At 42.6% G+C, this 24,849-nt stretch overlaps 2 protein-coding genes across 2 annotated transcripts; one reads left to right on the plus strand and one right to left on the minus strand.

Annotated features, from left to right (window-relative positions):
• Window positions 1-9,982: 9,982 nt before the first annotated feature.
• On the plus strand, window positions 9,983-14,797 carry LOC311117470 (GTP-binding protein 10-like). Its single transcript, XM_084192394.1, has 10 exons — window positions 9,983-10,095; window positions 10,460-10,653; window positions 10,894-10,985; window positions 11,126-11,270; window positions 11,338-11,411; window positions 11,562-11,614; window positions 11,837-11,944; window positions 12,046-12,123; window positions 12,289-12,412; window positions 14,096-14,797. Exons 1-10 carry the CDS (start codon window positions 10,063-10,065, stop codon window positions 14,335-14,337), a joined length of 1,143 nt encoding a protein of 380 aa, XP_084048520.1. The 5' UTR covers window positions 9,983-10,062; the 3' UTR covers window positions 14,338-14,797.
• Window positions 14,798-20,585: 5,788 nt separating this feature from the next.
• LOC311117471 (disintegrin and metalloproteinase domain-containing protein 22-like) lies at window positions 20,586-24,721 on the minus strand. The gene is made up of 6 exons (XM_084192395.1): window positions 24,674-24,721; window positions 24,443-24,550; window positions 23,601-23,701; window positions 23,428-23,494; window positions 21,237-21,360; window positions 20,586-20,703 (listed from the first exon to the last, which is right to left on the minus strand). Exons 2-6 carry the CDS (start codon window positions 24,544-24,546, stop codon window positions 20,683-20,685), a joined length of 417 nt encoding a protein of 138 aa, XP_084048521.1. The 5' UTR covers window positions 24,547-24,550; window positions 24,674-24,721; the 3' UTR covers window positions 20,586-20,682.
• Between the last annotated feature and the right edge of the window lie 128 nt (window positions 24,722-24,849).

Consider the following 24,849-nt stretch of genomic DNA (forward strand, 5'->3'; position numbering starts at 1 on the left):
TGGAGGAGGCGGTGGAGAGAGTTAGGAGCATACACAGGCACTGGAGACGACTCCGGCCACGGAGAGAGACCATTATCCGACTGGTGCGATAGGAGAGAGAGCCCTGAGTGGCCAAGAGATGGGAACGCAGAGGCAAATAGCCTAAGAGAAAAAAGCCTAAAGAAAAATATAGGCTACCTGCTTACTGTGACAGATCAGATGGCCATCATACACACATTTAGAAACAGAAAATGTGAGTAGTGAAATCAGAGGTGTGCGTAATTGTCTCCCTCTCAAAGAAAAACTTCCATAACCTCTATAGGCTATAAACAAAATATAGGCTACTTACTTTTTATGTTCCTATAAGCTGTTTCAGTTTTTAAAAACCCCACCCAACGCGAGTGCGTATCAAGTGTGGTTCACTGTGTGGACATATTGAGTGACTCACATGGCCACTCCATGGCGGAGCTCTTTATAGCCAAACACCACGCGCACCTCAAACCCTGTGTCAAAGTTGCGTCAATTCAAATCTGGTATTAGGAACAAAAGAGGTCAACACGACTTCTAAGATATACTAGTATTTTAATTAATGTAAAACCTTCAATGGTAAATATGACGTTCGTATATACGGGCTCCTTGAAATACCTTGCAGGGCACTCAGAGAACTAATCCATTGTTTCAGATTGTTCTTCAAATACTCTTGACAGTTCTCAGTTCCCGCTTTCTGCTGGCCAATCAGAGTAGAGGCTGAGCGTGGTTTAGACTTACTCAGCCTATCCGTTGACGCACGGGCTAGTCCCAGCCCCTTAGCGCATCCCGTTGCCAGGCATAAGTTTATCATAACAACCTGTCATGGTGAGAAGAGCCAGCTCCCCTAGACACCATTCCTACGTCCAAGGATGGTTCACAGATCACAAAGAACCAGTATAGTCTAGTATTTGGAGACACAAATTATTATCTTATCTTACCCCCTAAAACAGCTCTTCACATCAATCACAGCTTGCCAGGTGACACAACCCACATCAGCACAATCAAGAATGCATTCTTTCTAAGTTAGTCATCCCATCAATTATGAGAATAATAAATCCCCCACAATCCCCCTTTTCACACCCACTGGGTGTGATTCAAAAAATAAGAAAACACAGGGTGTCATTCATTAAAATACAATACAAACAAAAAGAATCACACTTTTATTAATAGGCTATGATGATACTAAAAAATAAAAACCCTCAGTCCATCTACACCCAACTTGTAAATTGTTACCAGTCACCAAGGAACTTCAAACCATCACATAAGGAAAGACAAACATTCACAATGGTTAACTTGATTAATAAAGCATAAAACACAGGATTAATAGAACACAAAACATAAGATTATTAAAACATAAAACACAAACAGGGAAGTACATTTTGGCCCCCTTTAGACACCCTCTAAAGTGTCACTCCACCAAGCCTGGTAGGTTATATCCTTCATTCCTCAGGTTGGAGTCCAGGATTGGGCCGTATCTCACCATCTGTTGGGAAACCACCTTCTCCATCTCCTTTTCTCACCAACCCTCAGACACAGGAAATAAGACAACATCCACAAAGAACAAGTATACCCATAGAAGCTATAACTTCACCCAGAATAGTTACAACAATAGTTTTCCATATACCAAATATGTTATCAAACCAACCGTTTATGGAGCTATCAATACCAGATTTCTCAGCCAGTTCGTTCGTCAGCGTGGTGACTCCATGAAGCTCTTTGGTCACGGACCCGTCCGGTGCTATATTGTTTGAGGATGAAAGTACAGCACATAGATCCAAACAGAACACAAACTCCGCCCCGCTCAGCCAAAAGCATATCTAAAGCTATTCTATTCTGCCATGTCATTAAGCTAGTTGCCGCTGTCTGCTCAGCTAATTCCTTTATTGCATCACGAGTGTGGTTTATAAATCTTTGCTGGTTATAGTAAATATAATTTATCCAATCTACGTTTTTATTAATTGTTGAAAAATACTTGATTCAAACTCAGCTGCGATCTGATTCCTAGCTTTGAATTGTTCTGGAACCCCTCGAGGTACTGCTATCCCATCAAAGGATCCTTTCATCAAAGGATCCCGGGAGGAGATCCTACTTTCTACGTGACAACTCACCAGTCTCTGACACGTTTGATTGTTTACATATGTAGGTGAGTTCACAATCAGTTATCACCACACAACCATCAGATGTCAGCACGGGCCTGGTTTTGGTTCCTAAAATCCTCTGGCTGCAACAAAGAGGAGAGATTAGTCATGGTCTCTTTTAGTTGTGATATTCTCTGTGTGGGAGCAGGAGCTAAGATGCCCTACCCTGTATCCTACTTACTAGTCCTAGAAAAACAATTAGAATCCCCTGAGACTTCAAACGGAGGCAACCTAGGTCGGGATGACTTTGTTATCGGGGGATACAGATAGTTCAAGTTACTACAAGACTCTTTCACCTTCAGGTCTATAGTTTGTACTATCTTCACAGCCCCGGTCTCACTACCTCCCTCAGAGAGGTTTACTCTATAGGATGCCCCAGTTGAAGAGGATATCTCACTTGTTCAGGTCTGTAACCTGTTTTAGCATAATTCCCTACTTTCACAATACTACACCTGTCCCTAAACTGTATATGGAGATTGACATATCCCCCCCCCCCCCCCCCCCCCCCGCTCGGTATGAGCAACTACATAGTCCCAGGATGTACATGGTGACATACATATGGTGATGTCCTTCCCTAAAGTCCCTAGTACTTCCCCTTTCCCTACGACTAGCTGTCTCCTATGCCTTCGTAGACTGTGCTCAGGTATTATTTTATCAACTTGTGTTAGGTTAACTACTACTTCTGGCTGATCAGGAGGGTTTGAGTGTGTTAGGAATATGGCCCCCACAATCAGACAGCTACCTACCGTCGGGAGACCTGTGAATCCCCACCCTCGCCCTGAGAACATGTCAGATGCCAACCCATTGCTTTACCTTCTATCGAACTCACACAGGGATGATCAGACAGGGTAAGGGAATCTTCGTTAAGGAGCCAACCCCCGAGCCCTAGTGGTGATCGGTTCTTTCTCCTAACTCTGTGTTTGTTCGTCAGGTGTAACTGGGTTTACCTTTTTGCAGTGTGTGACATGCACCCAGGTGGATCTAATAGGACTTGATAGGGCCCTTCCCAACAGGCCTGCTTCCAGTTTTTCTTCTTTTAGGGACTGGATGCTCACCTTCTCTTTTAGTTCACCTGTGGGGCACAAAACCTCTGACATACGGGTGTGGTTAATAAACTATCTTCACACATACATGTTCAGCTCTCAATTTCTAATCTTGTTTTTGTTTTTTTAAGTATTTTGTCCTCTCCTTCGTATATATTTATTATTTAATCCTATCACTCCCCCTTTTTGACACATGATTTGCCCATGTGTCAATATTACCACCTACCTAAACAATCCCTTAGGTAATTTATCATCCAATTGCCATGCCTTTCATTTTTGAGATTGTCTTTTGCTTCTTTATTGCTCCTCCCACTTCCTTTTTATTTTATGGCAGCTAAATTCGACTTTCATCCAGTTCAGAATCAATTAGTAATCCAATCATCAATCTCTTATCTTGTAAAAACACTAATGTTTAGTTCAAACTCTGTTCTACCCAGGCTCTCCCGGGCTTGACTTGAAGACTGATTGTTGGACATGACAAGTCCATATTTAGGTCACCTAAGTCTTCTGCCTAGCAACAAAGAATAAAAACCTCTATGTTCATGATTAACCCAGTTATATCTAATAGCCCACCAAAAAAAAACCCTCATCATCTTTAAATCACGACTAATGTCATATCCCTCTTTACTCTCTACCATTTGGATAACATCCCTGATGTATGTATGCCTCCTTAGAATTCCAAATGATTTTACCATGGGCTGCCATTGCCTTCCCATAGATAAGATCACTTAATTTACCCGTATGCAGTACATAATGGAGTACCCAAGCTTTACAGCAGTTTATCATTACCAAAAAGCTCATCATTTGTTTTTTGTTTAATGGTTTTGGCGCTTCAAGTACAGCAGTTTTCCTGGATGAGTTTAACATTCGCCCCTCCTGAGTTATAGTGTGTCCTAGGTAAATGACCTCGCTCTGCCAAAGTTGAAGTTTATTTTTGCTCACTTTGTGTCCCTGTTCTGCCAGGAAGGTTAACAATTGGATTGTATCCCTCTTACATCCCTCCTGAGTGGGATTAGCCAATAGAATATCATCTACATAGACTAACATTTGGCTTCCTTCCCTAGGTTCAAACTTTCCCAAATTCCTAGTTATAGCCTGGGCAAAGATTGTAAGACTTTCCGAGTAGCCTTGAGGCATCCTAGCGTAAGTCCATTTCCTTCCCTGAAAAGTAAAGCCAAACCACCCCTGACTATCCGGATGAACTGGGATACTAAAGAAAGCATTAGCTAAATCTATCACTGTAAAATAGGAGTTCTCTGGTTTCAATTGGTTCAGCAATGTATGTGGATCTGGTAGACATGGAGCTCTGGGAATTATATTTCTATTAACCCCCTGCAAGTCCATGACCATCCTCCAGTCGGCGCTAGGTGCCGCCTTTTTAACAGGAAATACTGGAGAGTTGCATTGTGCCTCATCTCCAGGAATTATCACCCCTCCCTTAAGTAAATGCTCAAATGTAGGTGTTATCCCTTTTATTGCTTCTGGTTTCATAGGGTATTGCTTTTGGTATGGTCTATGATCGGATCGAGGAATCACTTGTACTGGAGCTACCCCCTTAATTAGTCCTACATCGGCTGGTCCTTGTGACCATAATTTGAACGGAATTGCTGCTAACTCAGCCTCCTGTTCCTGAGTTAAGAAAATCTCTTCCTGTCATCCGTTAAAACTTGTCTCCAGGTGGACCCCGGGCAGGGTTTTTGCTCTCCAATTCAACTTTCTTCTATATCTCCCAGTGGAGTGGCTATACTGATCCCCATTTGGTGTATTCTGCCAGTCAGTAATGTTTTTCCCCTGTTTTATCCATTTACCTAGTGATAACCATTCCTCTGAATGTTCTTTCACTAGGGCAACATGGGGGCTCCACCTTTCTCTGTAAAGCCTCTGGCTCTGTGAACCCATTTTAACCCAATTGTTTTTTCTGTGGTTTTTAACACTTCTTCCTCATAATCTGGGTTAGGGCCTGGGTGCTCATTACACCATACTGTACAGTGTAAGTAATCTACTGTCATTTTAGTTGATCCAATCACTAACTCATTTCCTAGGTCTATTAGTGCTTTCGGTATGTCTGTAAGTCCCCCTCTTAGCAGATCCTGGCTATACCAATAGCATGGTTTTCCCTCCCCGCTCAATACCATATTATCCCTTACGACATATGCCTTCATACCCCTCAGCGTAGGCTTCACAGTTACGTTCAACCGAGTCATTGCATCCCTTCCTAGTAAATTTACTGGACACAGGCTTGATACCAGTACAGGTATGCATACCTCTCCCCCTGAATCTTCATGTTGTAAAGTCACAGGGGCTGATAATCGCTCCATAAATTGATGGCCCGAGGCCGAACGTACCATGATTTTTTCCCCATTAATTCTAATTATTTTGGGTATGTCGGCTACACAGATTGCTGTTCGACATGCCCCTGTGTCACACAATAATTTAATATTTTTCCCCAATATTGTTAAGGTGAGGTATGATTTCTGTTCTTGCTGCAGAGCCAATTCAATTGTTTCCAATTCAAACACTCTCTTAGGGTGCACTACACCCTCTATAGCTCTCACTACATCTCGCTGTGTCCACGCCCTATATACATCCAGTGTGTCTGGTGCATGCTCCTCCCCAGCCCTTGGGTTCGGCAAGGCTATCAAAGGGTACTAGTCATCCCCTTCCTCATCATCTAACCACTCTCTCTTCCCTGGCTTATTATAGTCTTCTAATTGTGGGTTCGATTCCCACGGGGGGCCAGTATGAAGAAAAAAAATGTATTCACTAACTGTAAGTCGCTCTGGATAAGAGTGTCTGCTAAATGACTAAAATGTAAATGTAATCTCTTCAACTCCCTGTGTTTAAACTCTCTGTGTTTACTTTCTCTAGCTCTTCCTGCCTCTTTCTCTCTATCCTTCTATCATTACTGAATCAATGATAATAACTGCAATAACTATCAATAATAATTATAATAACTATTACGAATTATATTGTGCCCTTTTTCTGATGTTATAATTGTAGTCTATTCCATCACTTTAGTTTAAAATATAAATGTATTTATAACAAATCCAGAACCCACCACAGGCTGGCGCTATTTCCCCAGCACAACAGCCAATGCCACTTGCTTCCCCGTAACGAAAATAAATAATCGTTCTAAAATTGTCCAACTATTTTGTATTTTCCCGCTAACCCATTTCAGTTCGCTATTCAATCTCTTTAACCGTTCTCTCTGATTCGGCCCTAATCAATAAAACAAATACTTGATATCGTTGATAAGCATACATTTAATGATGTTCCTATCATTTGAACTATGTACTGTCTCTCACCTCTCCTCCCCCTCTCCTGCTCCTTCCTACATTATGGGGGAGGCGCGGGAAACTTCCCTACAATCTTCCTTCTTAGGAAATAATGTCATTCGTACTTGTAACATATTTTCATAGACCTATCTAGAATACTACTAAAGATATCTTATGCAACTTTTAATACACGTAAAAACTCTCTCTCTCTCCACCCATTCCCTATTGAATAAGTGAGTTTTTAACCCCCAACCCCCAACCACGCTCCAAATCTTCCATTTAGCATTAACCAACCAAATACTAAGTAGTATCCTGTTACCATTCATCCCAGCCGTTGAATTCCCTCATACACACATATTTCACCTTATGCCATTTAAATGCCCAACAAAACATAAGTTCAATGGAACCCTCTATTGGCTCTACTACTATTTATACATTACTTCTATAACCACTTTAGTTATGGTCCGATTACCCATTAAACCTTATCACATGATCAAACAACGCCACAACCTTAAACTCATATGGGGCGGCAGGCAGCTTAGTGATCAATAGCGCCGCGCCAACAACCGAGAGGTCGCCGGTTCCATCCCCGAGCCGACCAGGCGAAAAATCTGCCGATGTGCCCTCGAGCAAGTCACTCAACCCCAATTGCTCCCATAAATCGCTCTGGACAAGAGCGTCTGCCAAATTACCAAAAATGCAAATGTAAATATTCTCTACTTTCTCACCCATGACGTACGTCTACGTTCGGGTGAGCAAGTTTAGAACATCCCTCGTCAGAAACCCACATGCACCTCTCAAATAATCACCCCGTGTGGCGTTCCCAGCCAACTCCCAGTCTTTCCTGGCTCCAAAAGCCACACTTTCGCTCTCTCCAGCCCCTCCCCTCGCAACTCTACCTTCCGTGTCCTCTGAGGAGCTGTGTTTCTTGTTTTAGTGTTTTCAATATTCTGCCGTTAATTAAGGTACTTTAGTCTATTTATTTAAATCAAATAATTCCCACCTAATTAGTTAAAGTTGGTGCACGTTTAAATTTAAAGGATAAACCGAATTATTTCAGTCTAATTGTTTGAAAGCAGTATTCTTACAGTGCCACACATCAAATGGTAAATCAAAACAAATTATTTAACCAATGGTTGATACGTCAAATTAAACGCCACACCATATTACTTCAATTTACTTATTTAAAACCAGTGTTATGCTATATCAAACGTCAAACGTTACAATTCAATGATATCAGTTCAAACGTTTCAGTTTAGTCATACTAATTATTCATTATTTTACCTTCATATTCCCAATTGTTATTAACGGGTTATACGGTTTAAGCAACCACAAACCCAACAGTTATTCACAAATTATACAGTTTGGACAGCCACAGACGTCTTAATATACAGGTTTATTATTTTTAATAATTCATAAATCATTCGCGCACTACTGCATATAACAACACCCAGTGTCCCCCTGATCCTAGCCATATCTAGCCCTCTGATACGTGTCAGTAGCGTAACACTATCTAAAATTTAAGTGCCCGTTATGATCCTAGCCGTATCTCAGTGGATATGTGCCACAACGTTACACTTTGATCAATTAATCCCTGTATCTCACAGTTCCACCATTGGTGGTCCAGAGACTTCAGTATGCGCCTTGATCCTAGCCATATCTCTCTGAATATGTGTCAAAGGAACAATACTCAACTAAAATTTTTGGCGCTCCTCTGATCCTAGCCATATCTCGATGGTTATGTGTCAGCAGCCAATGCCCTTGGCCAATATTTCCCTGTGTCCACAGTTCTCAACCCTGGTGATCCTAGCCTGGGGACTTCAGTATTTTCCTCCGAACCTAGCCATATCTCTCTGGATATGTGTCAAAGGAACAATACTCAACTAAAATTTTGGCGCTCCTCTGATCCTAGCCATATCTCGATGGATATGTATCAGTAGCCAACGCCCTTGGCCAATATTTCCCTGTATCTCCGAACCTAGCCGTATTCTCGCAGTTACGGACCTTGCCGGTAGATGTCAGTATTGTCTCCTGAACCTAGCCGTATTCCACGGACCTTGCCGGTAGCACAAATACTCTCTGGTACCATGGTTTAACATCACATTCACCAAAGGTTTGCATGTCACAATATTGTGCTTATCTACTCATAATAGTTTCATAATTTAGTTCACTTACATCAAACAGGTGTTTCACAAAATTAATTTGGATAAAGCCAATGTGCAGAACTTTAGTTATATAACAATAGGTTTCTGCTTACCTTTTTTAGTAGTCCGGACTCTTTGTGAAACACACCGTCCAATGACAGGGATGACCAAATGGGCCGGACTATACCCAGCAAAGTCCCTTTACCAGATCACGTCGGAAGTCACCAATTGTCAAAGTTGCGTCAATTCAAATCTGGTATTAGGAACAAAAGAGGTCAACACAACTTCTAAGATATACTAGTATTTTAATTAATGTAAAACCTTCAATGGTAAATATGACGTTCGTATATACGGGCTCCTTGAAATACCTCGCAGGGCACTCAGAGAACTAATCCATTGTTTCAGATTGTTCTTCAAATACTCTTGACAGTTCTCAGTTCCCGCTCTCTGCTGGCCAATCAGAGTAGAGGCTGAGCGTGGTTTAGACTTACTCAGCCTATCCATTGACGCACGGGCTAGTCCCAGCCCCTTAGCGCATCCCGGTTGCCAGGCATAAGTTTATCATAACAACCTGTCATGGTGAGAAGAGCCAGCTCCCCTAGACACCATTCCTACGTCCAAGGATGGTTCACAGATCACAAAGAACCAGTATAGTCTAGTATTTGGAGACACAAATTATTATCTTATCTTACCCCCTAAAACAGCTCTTCACATCAATCACAGCTTGCCAGGTAACACAACCCACATCAGCACAATCAAGAATGCATTCTTTCTAAGTTAGTCATCCCATCAATTATGAGAATAATAAATCCCCCACACCTGTCATAGCCTACATGCAAGGAGCGCACATTTACATTTACATTTACATCATTTAGCAGACGCTCTTATCCAGAGCGACTTACAAATTGGACGAGCTGACAGTTGACCAAGGATAGCCTATGAACAAACATGATGTCTGACTGATTGACCAACTGACTGACTGACTGACTGACTGAATAGATTAATTAATTAATTTGGGGTAGGCTATGCTATAACATTATAAACAAATAGGGCCTAACGTAAAATGACTTAGCCTATATTAGTGTTGTTTTTAATAATAATAATAATAATAATTGTTTTTGAAAGGTTATCACTGCTGTGCATGACATTTATCTTAAAAGGGATGTAACCTAATGATTGTTCAAAACACTGTGATTTCTTTGTAGACTAGGCCTACTGGTAAAATCCCACAACATAGCCTAATATTTTGGGTGCATAGTTTAGCTGGGGAGGAGAGGGAGGCGGGACTAGCTATCTTGACTGACGCTGACATCATCGAATCACCGCCCAGTTTGCTGTTTCCTGTTTCACCACCAAACAACCTATGCAAACAACACATGTGAACGGCTAATCTGACGTCTTCAGGCAAAAATGCCACAAATGGTCAACTGTAACTTCTAAATATTCAGTCAAAATGGTTTGGATCAGTAGGATTTGTTACCGGAAGGTTAGTAACCCACTGTTACAAATACAGTTGCACTATAGTTCTCTAACAAGCTAGCTATACCAAATATATTTATAACTAACCCCTCCTGTCTGTCGCTCTACTACCCAGGTAGCGATGCTAGTTAGCTTAGTTTGCTAGTCGTAGGTGGTCTCAGAGTTGCCCTTCACTAGTTGGTTGTGCTGTCCTGTCAGTTTTACATGGTCGTTTGTACAATGAACTTGCTAGTTATGGAAATAGTTTCGCTGTGTAGCCTACTGTCCACGTCATTGTAGAAGACGGTACAAGATATTGATTGCTGTAGATACTTCAGTTGTCTTGACACAAAGTGTTCAATGATGTCATCATTACTCTCTCTTTCCTCCAGTATGGTAACTTCGTGGACAACCTGCGTTTGTATGTGCGAGGGGGCAGTGGGGGGATGGGGCTGCCCCGTCTGGGGGGTCAGGGGGGGAAAGGGGGAGACGTGTGGGTGGTGGCTCAGAAGGAGATTACTCTGAAGAGGGTCAAGGATAAGTACCCCCAGAAACGCTTCATCGCTGGAGTAGGAACCAACAGCAGGTAGGTCTGAACCACAACTCACTGGTTGGATGGTGAGCTAATCGGTCGATCACTTACATATGTAGACGGCACACATATTGGATAACGCATGAAAACAATTATTTCCAATATCCTTTTGGAAGCGTCATGACATGAACTACCAGCAATCTAATCCAAATCTCAACGTGTGTGTGTGTGTGTGTGTGTGTGTGTGTGTGTGTGTGTGTGTGTGTGTGTGTGTGTGTGTGTGTGTGTGTGTAGTGTCCGTGCTCTGAGGGGGCAGAAAGGAGAGGACCAAGAAGTCTTTGCTCCTCCTGGCATTACTGTCACCAATGATGATGGAAAAGTCCTCGGTAAGTCTTTACACACGATACACCTCCTTCACTGACACAAGGCGCAGGGTACTGGTTGAAGATGAGGTTGATGTCTGCACTCAGGATGAGAGTGTTGGGTGTAAATTAAACTGACCATAGTTCATCAATCCCCTCCATAGGTGAGCTCAACACTGAGGGAGATCGTGTGCTGGTGGCCAGAGGAGGTCAAGGAGGCTCCTACCACTCAGAGTTCCTGCCCAGTAAGGGCCAGACCAGACAGATACGACTGGACCTCAAACTCATCGCTGACCTCGGCCTGGTGGGGTGAGACAGGGGACACATACACAATCATACAGGAACACATAGACTTAATGATTTCCCCCACTACCAGGTTCCCCAATGCAGGAAAGTCCTCTCTACTGACCGCCCTGTCACACGCCAAACCCCAGATTGCCACCTATGCCTGTGAGTATTGAGTACACATTTACACACACATCCCGTTTAAGTGTATGCTCCATATATTACCCCGTTTTGTAAAATGTTTGAATGGAGGATGACAACATGATGTGTTTGAGTTATTTATGAAATGTAAATGTTAGTGTTGTCGTTCTGCAGTCACCACCCTGAGACCAGAGATTGGCAAAGTCATGTATGAAGACCATAAACAGGTAAGAGAAGCAGATGAGGTCACTTCCTCCCTTTTGTGTTACTCAATGTTTTCCTTCACCTGATTGGTCCATTCTCAAGATTGTCTTTCTTCTGGTTTGTCCATACTCAGTGTTCTCTCTCCTCTGATTGGTCCGTTCTGTGTTCTGTCCTCTGATTGGTCCATTCTGTGTTCTGTCCTCTGATTGGTCCATTCTTTGTGTTCTCTCCTCGGATTGGTGTAGATCTCAGTGGCAGACCTCCCAGGGCTGATAGAGGGGGCCCACATGAATAGAGGCATGGGCCACCAGTTCCTCAAACACGTGGAGAGGACCAGACAGCTGATCTTTGTGGTTCGACCTAAAAATAAACACAATTTATGGTCAAAAGTTTCAAGGAGATTTGTGGTGAGAATGTAATACTGATGAAGTCTCTCTTCTCTCTCTGGTCATAGGTGGACGTTTGTGGTTTCCAGCTGGCAAGCAAAACACCCTTTAGGTCCGCTTTTGAGGCCGTTCAACTTTTAACTAAAGTGAGGCTAGCAGGACACATCTACACAGAAACCACACACTCTCCCTCCCTCCCAGCACCAGTATCACATTATGTTCTCTCTCCCTCTCTCATCATCCCTCTCTCTTTCGCTCTCTCCTTATCCCACTCTCTGCCCCCCGTCCCCTCCTCTCGACCCCTCGTATAGGAGTTGGAGCTGTATAAGGAGGATCTCCCGTGTAAGCCTGCTGTGTTGGTGGTCAATAAGATGGACCTGCCTGATGCAGAGGACAAACTCACAGAGCTGCAGGAGCAACTCCTGAACCCACACGGTAATCTAATGATATACAGTACCAGTCAAAAGTTTGGACACACCTACTCATTCCAGGGTTTTTCTTTCTTTTTACTATTTTCTACATTGTAGAATAATAGTGAAGACATCAAAACTATGAAATAACACATATGGAATCATGTAGTAACCAAAAAAGTGTTAAACAAATCAAAATATATTTTATATCTGAGATTCTTCAAATAGCCAACCTTTGCCTTGATGACAGCTTTGCACACTCTTGGCATTCTCTCAACCAGCTTCACCTGGAATGCTTTTCTAACAGTCTTGAAGGAGTTCCCACATATGCTGAGCACTTGTTGGATGCTTTTCCTTCACTCTGCAGTCCGACTCATCCCAAACCATCTCAATTGGTTTGAGGTTGGGGGATTGTGGAGGCCAGGTATTCTGATGCAGCACTCCATCACTCTCCTTCTTGGTAAAATAGCCCTTACACAGCCTGGAGGTGTGTTGGGTCATTGTCCTGTTGAAAAACAAATGATAGTCCCACTAAGCCCAAACCAGATGGGATGGCGTATCACTGCAGAATGCTGTGGTAGCCATGCTGGTTAAGTGTGCCTTCAATTCTAAATAAATCACAGACAGTGTCACCAGCAAAGCACCTCCACACCATAACACCTCCTCCTCCATGCTTGCAAGTGGGAAATGCACATGCAGAGATCATCCGTTCACCCACACCGCATTGGAACCAAAAATCTCAAATTTGGACTCCAGACCAAAGGACAAATTTCCACCCGTCTAATGTCCATTGCTCGTGTTTCTTGGCCCAAGCAAGTCTCTTCTTCTTATTGGTGTCCTTTAGTAGTGGTTTCTTTGCAGCAATTCAACCATGAAGGCCTGATTCACACAGTCTCCTCTGAACAGTTGATGTTGAGATGTGTCTGTTACTTGAACTCTGTGAAGCATTTATTTGGGCTGCAATTTATGAGGCTGGTAACTCTAATGAACTTATCCTCTGCAGCAGAGGTAACTCTGGGTCTTCCATTCATGTGGCGGTCCTCAGGAGAGCCAGTTTCATCATAGCGCTTGATGGTTTTTGCAACTGCACTTGAAGAAACTTTAAAAGTTATTGAAATGTTCCTTATTGACTGACCTTCATGTCTTAAAGTAATGATGGACTATTGTTTCTCTTTGCTTATTTGAGCTGTTCTTGCCATGATTTGGACATGGTCTTTTACCAAATAGGGCTATCTTCTGTATACCCCCCCGCACCTACCTTGTCACAATACAACTGATTGGCTCAAACGCATTAAGAAGGAAATAAATTCCACAAATTAACTTTTAAGAAGGCACACCTGTTAATTGAAATGCATTCCAGGTGACTTTCTCATGAAGCTGGTTGAGAGAATGCCAAGAGTGTGCAAAGCTGTCATCAAGGCAAAGGGTGGCTATTTGAAGAATCTCAAATATAAAATATATTTTGATTTGTTTAACACTTTTTTTGGTTACTACATGATTCCATATGTGTTATTCCATAGTTTTGATATCTTCACTATTATTCTACAATGTAAAAAATAGTTAAAATAAAGAAAAACCCTTGAATGAGTAGGTGTGTCCAAACTTTTGACTGGTAGTGTACATAGTTTATAATCTAAGATAATTAAGGTGTACAATCTATGACATTAGACTACTCATAATGCTCCCCTGGTGTGCTCCTCCCTTTCAGAGTTCTCCCACCTGTTACCCGAGGATATGGTTCCTAAGAACAACATGGTCTTCAGACACTTTGTTCCTATCTCAGCCGCCACCGGTTTTGGCATCGCACACCTCAAGACCTTTATCCGCCAATCACTAGACGAGGATGCCTCTATGGCAACGGAGTCCCTGCACCGTGATAGGCTACAGGCGCTGAGAGGGGCGGTCCCAGCCAAGAACTCACTCACATGGGGCCCCACCCCCTCAGTTTGAACTGAACTGTGGAACATTCAGGGTTAGTACGTTCTGCAGTTTTGAAAAAGGGTTTGAACTTGATACACGTTCACTCAGCCTGGAACGTTTTCAATATTGTGGAAGTCAGGGTGATGTTCCTACCTATCATATCCTAGGTAGGATGACTCCTCGACATTCATCCTGTCTCTGCACCCTGCTTGAGATTATCTATGGAAAACACTGACGATGATGTCACCCACAGTCATAACCCAGGCAGGGTGTTGTCCTCCAGCCCTCCCCTTATGACCACACTATGGACAGAGTTAGAGGTCGAGAAAGAGGGCTGAGAAAAAGGAGGGGAAGTGCTTTTCAGTGTGTTTTTCTGCTGGATGTAGTCTCTGACTATCTGTTTGATGTAATATGTTCCTTTTCCATCATGTAGGATTAAACATGTTAATTAATGCTGCCACCTTAAGGGAAAATAAACATACATACACAGAAAATATCGATGAAAGTTTTATTTTATATTAAATATATTACAATACTGAATGATATTGTAAGAAAAGAAAAGAAAAGATGGGCATTGATTTTTGCATTGTCAGTCTATGTACAACATACGGTGAAAGAAAAGAACAGTAATTATACAGTGCAGTCCCAAATGATTGACACCCTCCATAAAGATGAGCAATAATGACTGTATAAAATAAATAATTCAAATACTGAGCTATATTGTATTTTAAAAAGGGGGTTAATGATTGTTTTATACTAATACACTTGCTCAGTGAAAGATTTTGTTTAACAAGTAATACTTATTTTTTATCAGAAAGGTATGTGTCAAAATTGACTCCCCTAAAGATTCTTATAAATAAAGTCAAAAGTGTATTATTTGGTCCCATATTCCGAGCACGCAATGACGTCATCAAGCTTGTGACTCCACGAACTTGTTGGAGGCATTTGCAGTTAGATTCAGTTGTTTCTCAAATTATTTTGTGCAAAATAGAAATTCATGATAAATAATGTATTGTCATTTTGGAGTCACTTTTATTGTAAATAAGAATAGAATATGTTTCTAAACACTTCTACATTAATTACGGATAATCCTGAAAGTGACTCCAAAGTGACACACTACATTATTTAACATTTCTATCGGGCAGAAAATAATACGAGAAACAACCAAAACAAACTGCAAATGCATCCAACCAGTTGGTAGAGTACTACCTGTAAGAGCGTCTGCTATATGATGTAAATGTAGAGTCACACGCTTGATGACGTCATTGTGTGCTTGGAATATGGAACTAAATATGAAACGTTTGACTACTTTATAAGATTCCTTTGGCGTTTCAATCATTTTGACCCCTACCTTTTTGAGAAAAGAAAGTAGTACCTGTTCAACTAAATCTCTTTCTCTGAGTATTAGTATCAAATAATATAATTTCCCCATTTTTTTTTGTTGCATACATACTTCAGTATTTTAATTATTTGTTTTATACAGTCATTATTGCTCATCTGTATCAAGGGTGTCAATCATTTGGGATCCCACTGTATATAGATTTTGTAGTGGTACATATGAGGGTTAAGGTTGCAGTAGGAGCGTAATGCAGCTGGATGGGACTGCATGGTGCATACAGAGGCCTGATATAACCTACTTCTCAATAGACTGCATGGTGCATTCAGAGGCCTGATATAACCTACTTCTCAATAGACTGCATGGTACATACAGAGGCCTGATATAACCTACTTCTCAATAGACTGCATGGTACATACAGAGGCCTGATATAACCTACTTCTCAATAGACTGCATGGTGCATACAGAGGCCTGATATAACCTACTTCTCAATAGACTGCATGGTGCATACAGAGGCCTGATATAACCTACTTCTCAATAGACTGCATGGTGCATTCAGAGGCCTGATATAACCTACTTCTCAATAGACTGCATGGTACATACAGAGGCCTGATATAACCTACTTCTCAATAGACTGCATGGTACATACAGAGGCCTGATATAACCTACTTCTCAATAGACTGCATGGTGCATACAGAGGCCTGATATAACCTACTTCTCAATAGACTGCATGGTACATACAGAGGCCTGATATAACCTACTTCTCAATAGACTGCATGGTACATACAGAGGCCTGATATAACCTACTTCTCAATAGACTGCATGGTACATACAGAGGCCTGATATAACCTACTTCTCAATAGACTGCATGGTACATACAGAGGCCTGATATAACCTACTTCTCAATAGACTGCATGGTACATACAGAGGCCTGATATAACCTACTTCTCAATAGACTGCATGGTACATACAGAGGCCTGATATAACCTACTTCTCAATAGACTGCATGGTACATACAGAGGCCTGATATAACCTACTTCTCAATAGACTGCATGGTGCATACAGAGGCCTGATATAACCTACTTCTCAATAGACTGCATGGTACATACAGAGGCCTGATATAACCTACTTCTCAATAGACTGCATGGTACATACAGAGGCCTGATATAACCTACTTCTCAATAGACTGCATGGTGCATACAGAGGCCTGATATAACCTACTTCTCAATAGACTGCATGGTACATACAGAGGCCTGATATAACCTACGGCTGGGTGGTTGGTGCTTGGTTGTATTGATACATTCAAGATTCTGTCCTGTCTGTCCATGCTATGTGTGTGCGTTGGGACGTTTCTCTGTGTGGTCCGGTTACGTCAGTCCAGCCACTAATACAGATAGCAACACAACACACAGCAGGCAAGTTCCATCTCTGTTACCTGGACAGGTTCCACCTGCCACCATCCAAACATATAATATACCACAATCCTATGACCTGCAGGTGAATGATCATAGTTTGTCAGAATTAGCACAGTATGATATTTAAAATATTGCTTGAGAAGAATGATCCTTTATTTTCATATTACCACAGCCTAGGGAATCTCTGGGTCAAAGTTCAAGTTACTAAGCACCAGCCAATCATATCGTAGTTTAAATAAGACAAGAGTGAGGATGAGAGCTCTGGTCAACAAGAGCTCACCTGCACAGATCTCTATAGCATAATGCACCCCATGTTGCCATAGCTGCGTCCCATCCTCATACCATAGAAGACATGTACAGATCTGCACATGCCAGAGCGGTCTGAGACGAGTGTGTGCTTTAAAAAACTAAAATTACCGCATCATGTTTCCATTCCACTCATCAATGCACAGAAGAACAATAACGCAGTTGGTCTGTCTGAATAATGGCTGTACACAACACTGAGAAATAGTGAATATTATAAAGGTACTTAAGAGTTAAAAAAAATACTTGATACTTGTCATACAGTAGCAATATTAATGTGATATTGTGGTGATCTTAATATCTATACAGTCATAGTGCATACAGTAGAAAATCAAAACGAACAGTGCCCACATTTTAAACTTAAGCATACGCAGTTAACAACATACAGCAGACCTAACTGATATGGACAGTACAGTAACTACAGGATGGGGGTTGTGACTTCTGTACAGAGAAGTTTCCCTTTAGCCACAGATCTAAGATCAGCTTACCACTCCCCAATTCACGACATTTACCATCAGGGTGGTAAGATACAAAACTGACCTTGGATCAGTGACTAGGGACACTTTATCCTACTCTGAGTAGGTAAGAACCTGAACCTGAATCTTAAGCCACATTTAAACCACTAGATTCCTCGGGACATTCATGAAAATGTTTGAGACCTGGTTGATTATGTTGAAAACCTGTTCACTACTGGAATGGGGTTTGTGGTATGAAAATCCAAGAAGATAACAGCAATTGGCAATCAAGGAAAAAGTATTTCAATGACATGCTTATTTCGTATTACAGCCTCACAGACAGATTACTAGAGAACAGCGATGGAGTACTAGCTAGTAGATCCACTGTCATTCTGTTGGTCTTATAAATCTCAAACAGCAAGCACTGTACATGACGTGTCATCATTAACAGACAGCAGGGCAAACTTGCAGTAGGAAACAAAACAAAAGTAAAAATGCACATTTGAATCATTTTATCCAACAATTCCCAGTTTCTCAAGTTCGTCTGACACAAACCATCATCCAATTGGATCTCAGTGGCGTAGTGGGTTCCAGTTGTATCTATCTGTTATGTCTGGTCTCATACTGTACACCGGGGCGGACTGGGACCAGAAATCAGCCCTGGCATTTTAAACACACTGGCCCCCACGCGGCCCATTTTATTAATTGAGGCCCCCATTATTGGCCAGATAATGATCATTTTGCCCAAAAAATCCAAGTAAGACAGGCCCACTATGCTAAAAATGGACCAGCTCATCTGGTATTTGTCTGAAATGCCAGATGGCCAGTCCGCCCCTGCTGTACACACAGACCATAGCTAGGAATGAGAATGCACTGCTTAAGGTCACAGGACATTTCTCCAACTTCTCTAAACCACCATGACCAAATGAACACTTTGAAAAGTCATGTATATCACATCTAAAACTACACAAAAACACTTGTTCTCTCCCCTCTTTAACAAGGAGGGCTCATGGGACTATCTTACTTCAAATCATATTCATCATTATCAATATCCAAACTGATCAAATTCTCAGCTAATGTTATAAATTACATTCTTAAGTTTACTGTCTTAAATATGACGGGCTGTGACTGAGTGTGCATTACTCAGAGAAAGGGATGACATTGACACAGAGCGGAAAGATAGAACACTGTTTGTACATTCTGCTGTGGAAGAAAAAGAACGCTGGTGTGTTCACACAGCCACATGGGAGAGAAGAGAGAGAGTTCAGCGAGAAATGAACAGACAGAACGAGTGCAGGGTCTCTACAAAGACCTACAGAGACCACGTCTGTCTATAACACAAACCACGGCAGGAGGAGGAGAGAAGAGAGGGAGTATCCCTTAATCTTTCACCTCTCAGTCAGTAAAAAAGAAAAACACACATTACTCTGTCTTTAAGCTGTACATATTTACAACAATAATCAAATTCTTCAGGAAAACCTGACAGGGAGAAAGAAAGAGAACAGGGAGTGGCTAGTGTCTAGGGTCTAGGGTCTAGGTTCTAGGGGCTAGCGTCTAAGACCTAGGGTCTAGTGTCTAGGTTCAAGGGTCTAGTGTCTAGGTTCTAGGGTCTAGTGTCTAGGGTCTAGTGTCTAGGTTCTAGGGTATAGTGTCTAGTGTCTAGGACCTAGGGTCTAGTGTCTAGGACCTAGGGTATAGTGTCTAGGACCTAGGGTCTAGGTTATAGGGTCTAGTGTCTAGGGTCTAGTGTCTAGGACCTAGGGTCTAGTGTCTAGGACCTAGGGTCTAGTGTCTAGGTTCTAGGGTCTAGGGCCTAGGGTCTAGTGTCTAGGACCTAGGGTCTAGTGTCTAGGACCTAGGGTCTAGTGTCTAGGTTCTAGGGTCTAGTGTCTAGGTTCTAGGGTCTAGTGTCTAGGGGCTAGGGTCTAGTGTCTAGGTTCTAGGGGCTAGCGTCTAGGACCTAGGGTCAAGCGTCTAGGGTGAAGGGGCTAGGGGCTAGGGTCTAGGGTCCATGTCAGGGGCTGTTGGCTAGTATAATGTGTGGTACAGTACTGAATGAGTCACTGATCATCGAGATAAAAGAAGCCTATAATGTAAAGAAAGCTTAAAGGCCTACAGTATGTATGACATCACCATCCCCCGCATGCTGTCCGTCCCAGACTTCTTCTTCTTTATGACACTAGGAAGAGTTGATTAACAGGGGGTTCTCATGCATAAGTGTTGGAGTTTTCTACAGTAATTCAACAGCGTGCTTCAAAATGGTAAAGAAATCTGCCGATATGATAGCTGTCCGCGCCCCTCAACAAAGAGGAGCACCAATCAGAGGAGAGCGTTTACATGGGGGCAGGGCTAGAGGGGGGTTGGGGGGGGCGAGGATTGTTATCAGGGACATGGAGAGGAGAGGTGAGTAAGGTAAGGTGGGACAGTTTGAGGGAGGAGCTAGGAGAGTGTGGTGGGAGCTGGTGGGATGTTGGGAGTGGGGGAGACATCCCCAACGAGGCCTCTCCTCTCTGTCTGCACCGTTACCATGACAACAGTTTTGCTTTTTCCCCACCAACGAGTGATGAGCTGATCTCTGATGGATCTCCAGCTGATCTGAAAGAGAAATCTCGTCTTGCCTCGTTCTGTCTAGGCTTGTCAGTGTAGGAATGACAGCTGGCTCCTGTAGCGTCCCCTACTGAGCAGGTCAGGTCTGGAGGACCTCGCATACACTCCTCTTCTTCATCTTCCCCTCTTCTCTTCATACAAGGTGCTTTTTTTGTCATTTTGTTTCAATTTTGTTTTTGCCTTGTTTTTATTTTCATTTGTAGAAAAGTGGACGAAAATGTAGTTCTTAAGTAGATTTGCAGAGTAGATAACAGGAGTGTTATATTGAAGTCTCCCACAGCTGCAGGAAGAGAAAGGAGATGAAGAGATGAGAGAGATAAAGACTTTAATTAGATAATGGCTTCAGTACCTTAACTGCAGTTAACCCCACAATGCAATAGGGGTATTTATAGTACACACGTCATGGACTACTACTGTATTTACCTACTTTTTGGGATGTTATGTGCAGTATATGTTACGTCTGAGATGTTATGTGCAGTATATGTTACGTCTGAGATGTTATGTGCAGTATATGTTACGTCTGAGATGTTATGTGCAGTATATGTTACGTCTGAGATGTTATGTGCAGTATATGTTATGGCTGAGATGTTTTGTGCAGTATATGTTATGGCTGAGATGTTTTGTGCAGTATATGTTATGGCTGAGATGTTTTGTGCAGTATATGTTACGGCTGAGATGTTATGTGCAGTATATGTTACGGCTGAGATGTTATGTACAGTATATGTTACGTCTGAGATGTTATGTGCAGTATATGTTACGGCTGAGATGTTATGTACAGTATGTGATATATACTGTGTTGTTATAGTAGTTTACCCTGGCACTCTGCCTGTTGGCCTTCCTCTGGTCGTCGGGGAGGGGGGGCATGGGATAAGGGTACCTCCGGCTGGACGCAATGGACCCCGTGGAAGAGGTGGGCGACTTCGCCGGGGACAGCGTCCTGGAAGAGACAGGAAATTACCTCACTATAGACGGTGACATCATCACTCTTACTGATCTGTCCGGAATAGGCAGAAGTTGCCCCTAAACACTGAGGCCAGACATTTTTTCATGACCCTAACGGTTAACGTTCAGATTGGGGGGTATAGTAATCTGACCCTAGAGCTGTGGTTAGGGGAAGCATCTGCCTGTGCCAGAGTAGGCCAGTCTGAACAGCCCTGGTCTGGGAACAGTCACCTCTACCTCTCATCAACCTGCCTATGACATCATCAACCGCTGCAACATCATCAGGCAATGCAACAGGGCCAGCTGTGCTGTGGCTGGGAGTGGGAGTGGGCAGGTCAGTCAGTCACCCACTGAGTACAGTTAGTTTGACTAGACCTGTGCCTGTGTTGGGGCGTATCTGGGCTGGTCCAGGACCAGTAGAGATGTAGTGGAGATGGTGTCATGGTGGGTAAATATGAAGCGACCAGGCTGGTGAGCACAGAGACACTCAGTAGGGGACTCAGACTTAGACATGTGTGTAGCACAATGATGACATCAGAGCCAACACAACACTGAACATGCAGAGATTAAGAGAGAACATGGCAAGAGCAACAGAGGGAAATAAGGAAATAGACTAGTAATAGAGATGATTTCTGATAATTACTTCCATTTTGATGTCATTACAAATAAAGTAAAACAATTATGTTACTCAATACTCAACAAAATGTAAAACTGTTGTAACTAACAGTTCAGCAGCTATTGATACAACCAACCATCCTAAATCCTAGAAGGAACCATCCTATGCTAAAAGCAATGATTCATGGGAGTCCAAAGACACAAGAGGGCCGAGAGCTGTCAATCAGAGCTCTGACATCATCACCAGAACTACCAATCAATCTGCTCTTTATCTGTGACAAAGAGAACTGAGCCCCATTTGGGAACCACTGGTATAACCCTTCCCTACCTCCCCTGGCCAAATTGAACCCAAACCAAAGGGGAGTTAAAAGAGGGGGGAATAGGAGATGATCTGAGGTAATACCTAAGGTAGGGTCCTTCACTGTTTTTATTCACATCTTCTACCCACTTAGTTACATCATAATGCTCTGTTTGGAAGCGAGGGGTTAAATACCTGCAGGAGTGGGGAGTGATAGACACACCGAGAAGAGAGGAGGAGAGGAAACAGGAGGAAAAAGAGGATGAGAGGGAGGAGGATGGAGATGAGGAAGAGGGAGGAAGAGGATGAGGGAGGAAGAGGAGATACTTTAGGAGAGCAGAGCAAAGACATTCTGAACACACTCCACCAAGATGCAAGTGAGAGGAAGACAAGATGGGACTGTGAAGAACTTGACTAGATGAATGTTGTGTTTTAGTAACATGGTCATTTGCATTTTGGCCGGGTGTCACAAATCGGTCCAAGCAGTTAAATTCTCCTCATTCACTCCCATGCTTTCAAACAAGAACAGTTGCTCTGCAAATGATCTCAGGTGCCAAGACCAGAAAATAAAAAAAAACTAACAACAACAACAGGCTGAGAGGTCAACAAGGCTGAGAGGTCAACAAGGCATTAATTGTGTTCATTTACGAGGAGCATGTGCAGTTAGGGTTGTTTTTGAGTGGCCGTGCTAGAAAGTACAGAAGTTGCTAGAAAGGACAGAAGTATGTTTCACAAATTGAATCTTTATAACCAATAGCCCTGACCTTAACACTAACCTTTACATTTACCCTCACCCATAACACTAACCCCTAGATAAAGAACGAATAGCATTGGTCCGTTCAAGCATGGCCATAGTGACTGCCATTAGGTCCCACATGCATTCTACAATGCCATTTCTCTTTCTAGAACAGCACAGTACAACATTCTAGAACCATGGCGTCTCTAAGGTTCCAAACTCTGGTAATAGTCAATGTAACTCATTAATACACTTTCTTATAAAATGCTGGATCCCACAATTTGTATTAGTCTATTTCACCATACAGATCCTCTTGGCTTGCTGCTATTGGAGCTGATTTATATAGTGACTGGGTGGGTGTAAATACAATCCCTGGGCCATGTGGAAGCCCATCCAGGAACATGGTGACTTACTCTGTAGAGTTGGAGCGAGGACGGAACTTCTTCCCTTTCGACTTCTTGCGATTTCCACTCAGATTTCCTACAGAGAAATGACACAGTAACATACGGTTAGCACAGGGAAATATAACTGTGTGTGTGTGTGTGTGTGTGTGTGTGTCAGTGTGTGTGTGTGTGTGTGTATTTACCTTGCCATGAGTTGCTCCTGGGTCGTCCGTTCTCACAAATGTCAGAGATGTGTTTGGCGTCAGGGATTCGCTCGCTCCACGAGTGGGACAGACCATTAGACCTTCACACACACACACACACACACACACACACACACACACACACACACACACACAATGCAGGCAGCAGGGCCAGAAACAGAGATAACCATTATCTACACAATCATCATTAATGACAACCTGATCCCCAACCTGATCTGTTTAGTGGGTTTGATTCCCGGGACCACCCATAAGTAAAATGTATGCACGCATGACTGTAAGTCACTTTGGATAAAAGCGTCTCCTAAATGGCAGATATTATTATTATATTATTATTATATTATTATTATATATTATTATTATATTATTATATTATTATATATTATTATATTATTTTGTCTACAGTAGAGAATAGACAGACAGCTCATAGTAGGTGGAGGAGAGACTGATGGTACATTCCATAAGAACAGACAACCACACCATGACGACTGTGAACGATAGCATGATGACAGACAGCGATATGAGTGTGAAAATACCATGACAACAGGGAGTGACACCATGACAACGTGACAAGAAGAATGTGCAGAAAGAGGCATATTGCAACCAACACTACACAACCACCTACACATATTGCGAACAAGACAACCTCGACATACACACAACAAGAACCCCCCACCACAGAGACCCACACACACAGAGACGTTTGCGATGGCAGTGAGATGATGTCACACCTGAATGCGAAAAGAGAGATGTTTTGTGAGATGGAGGCGATGGAGGGGGTGAAAGAGAGCGTGTATATCTGCAGGTTAGACAGACAGCCAGACCTCTTCTTGGAGCTACAGCCTGAGTTGGTGCTGACCCCAGGGGCCAGGTCACTGTAGAACGAGTCTGCATCCCCAGGCTTCTTCACATAGTCACCCGGAGGCATTTGCCTGAGAAACACCAACAAACATTAGACATCTGAACACTGTCGTGACATAGATGTGATGTCACAAACACATCAACAAACTGCTAAACGACTAAAATGTAAACGTGAAAGAATAAGGATGACAAACCGGCAGAATCTTCTGTGAACCTCTGACTCAACGTAGCACCGCTGTCTGTAGCTCCTGTTAGTGAAGAAGGACAGACAGACAGAGTCACGTCAGACACACTGACCAATGACATGATCCCAAAGCAGTTCTTAATCCTAACTAGTCAGCTATCCCAGGTCTAGAGCTGTGGTCCAGCT

Source organism: Coregonus lavaretus (assembly GCF_964263955.1).
Source record: "Coregonus lavaretus genome assembly, contig: HAP1_SCAFFOLD_643, whole genome shotgun sequence".
Taxonomy (NCBI): Eukaryota; Metazoa; Chordata; class Actinopteri; order Salmoniformes; family Salmonidae; genus Coregonus; species Coregonus lavaretus.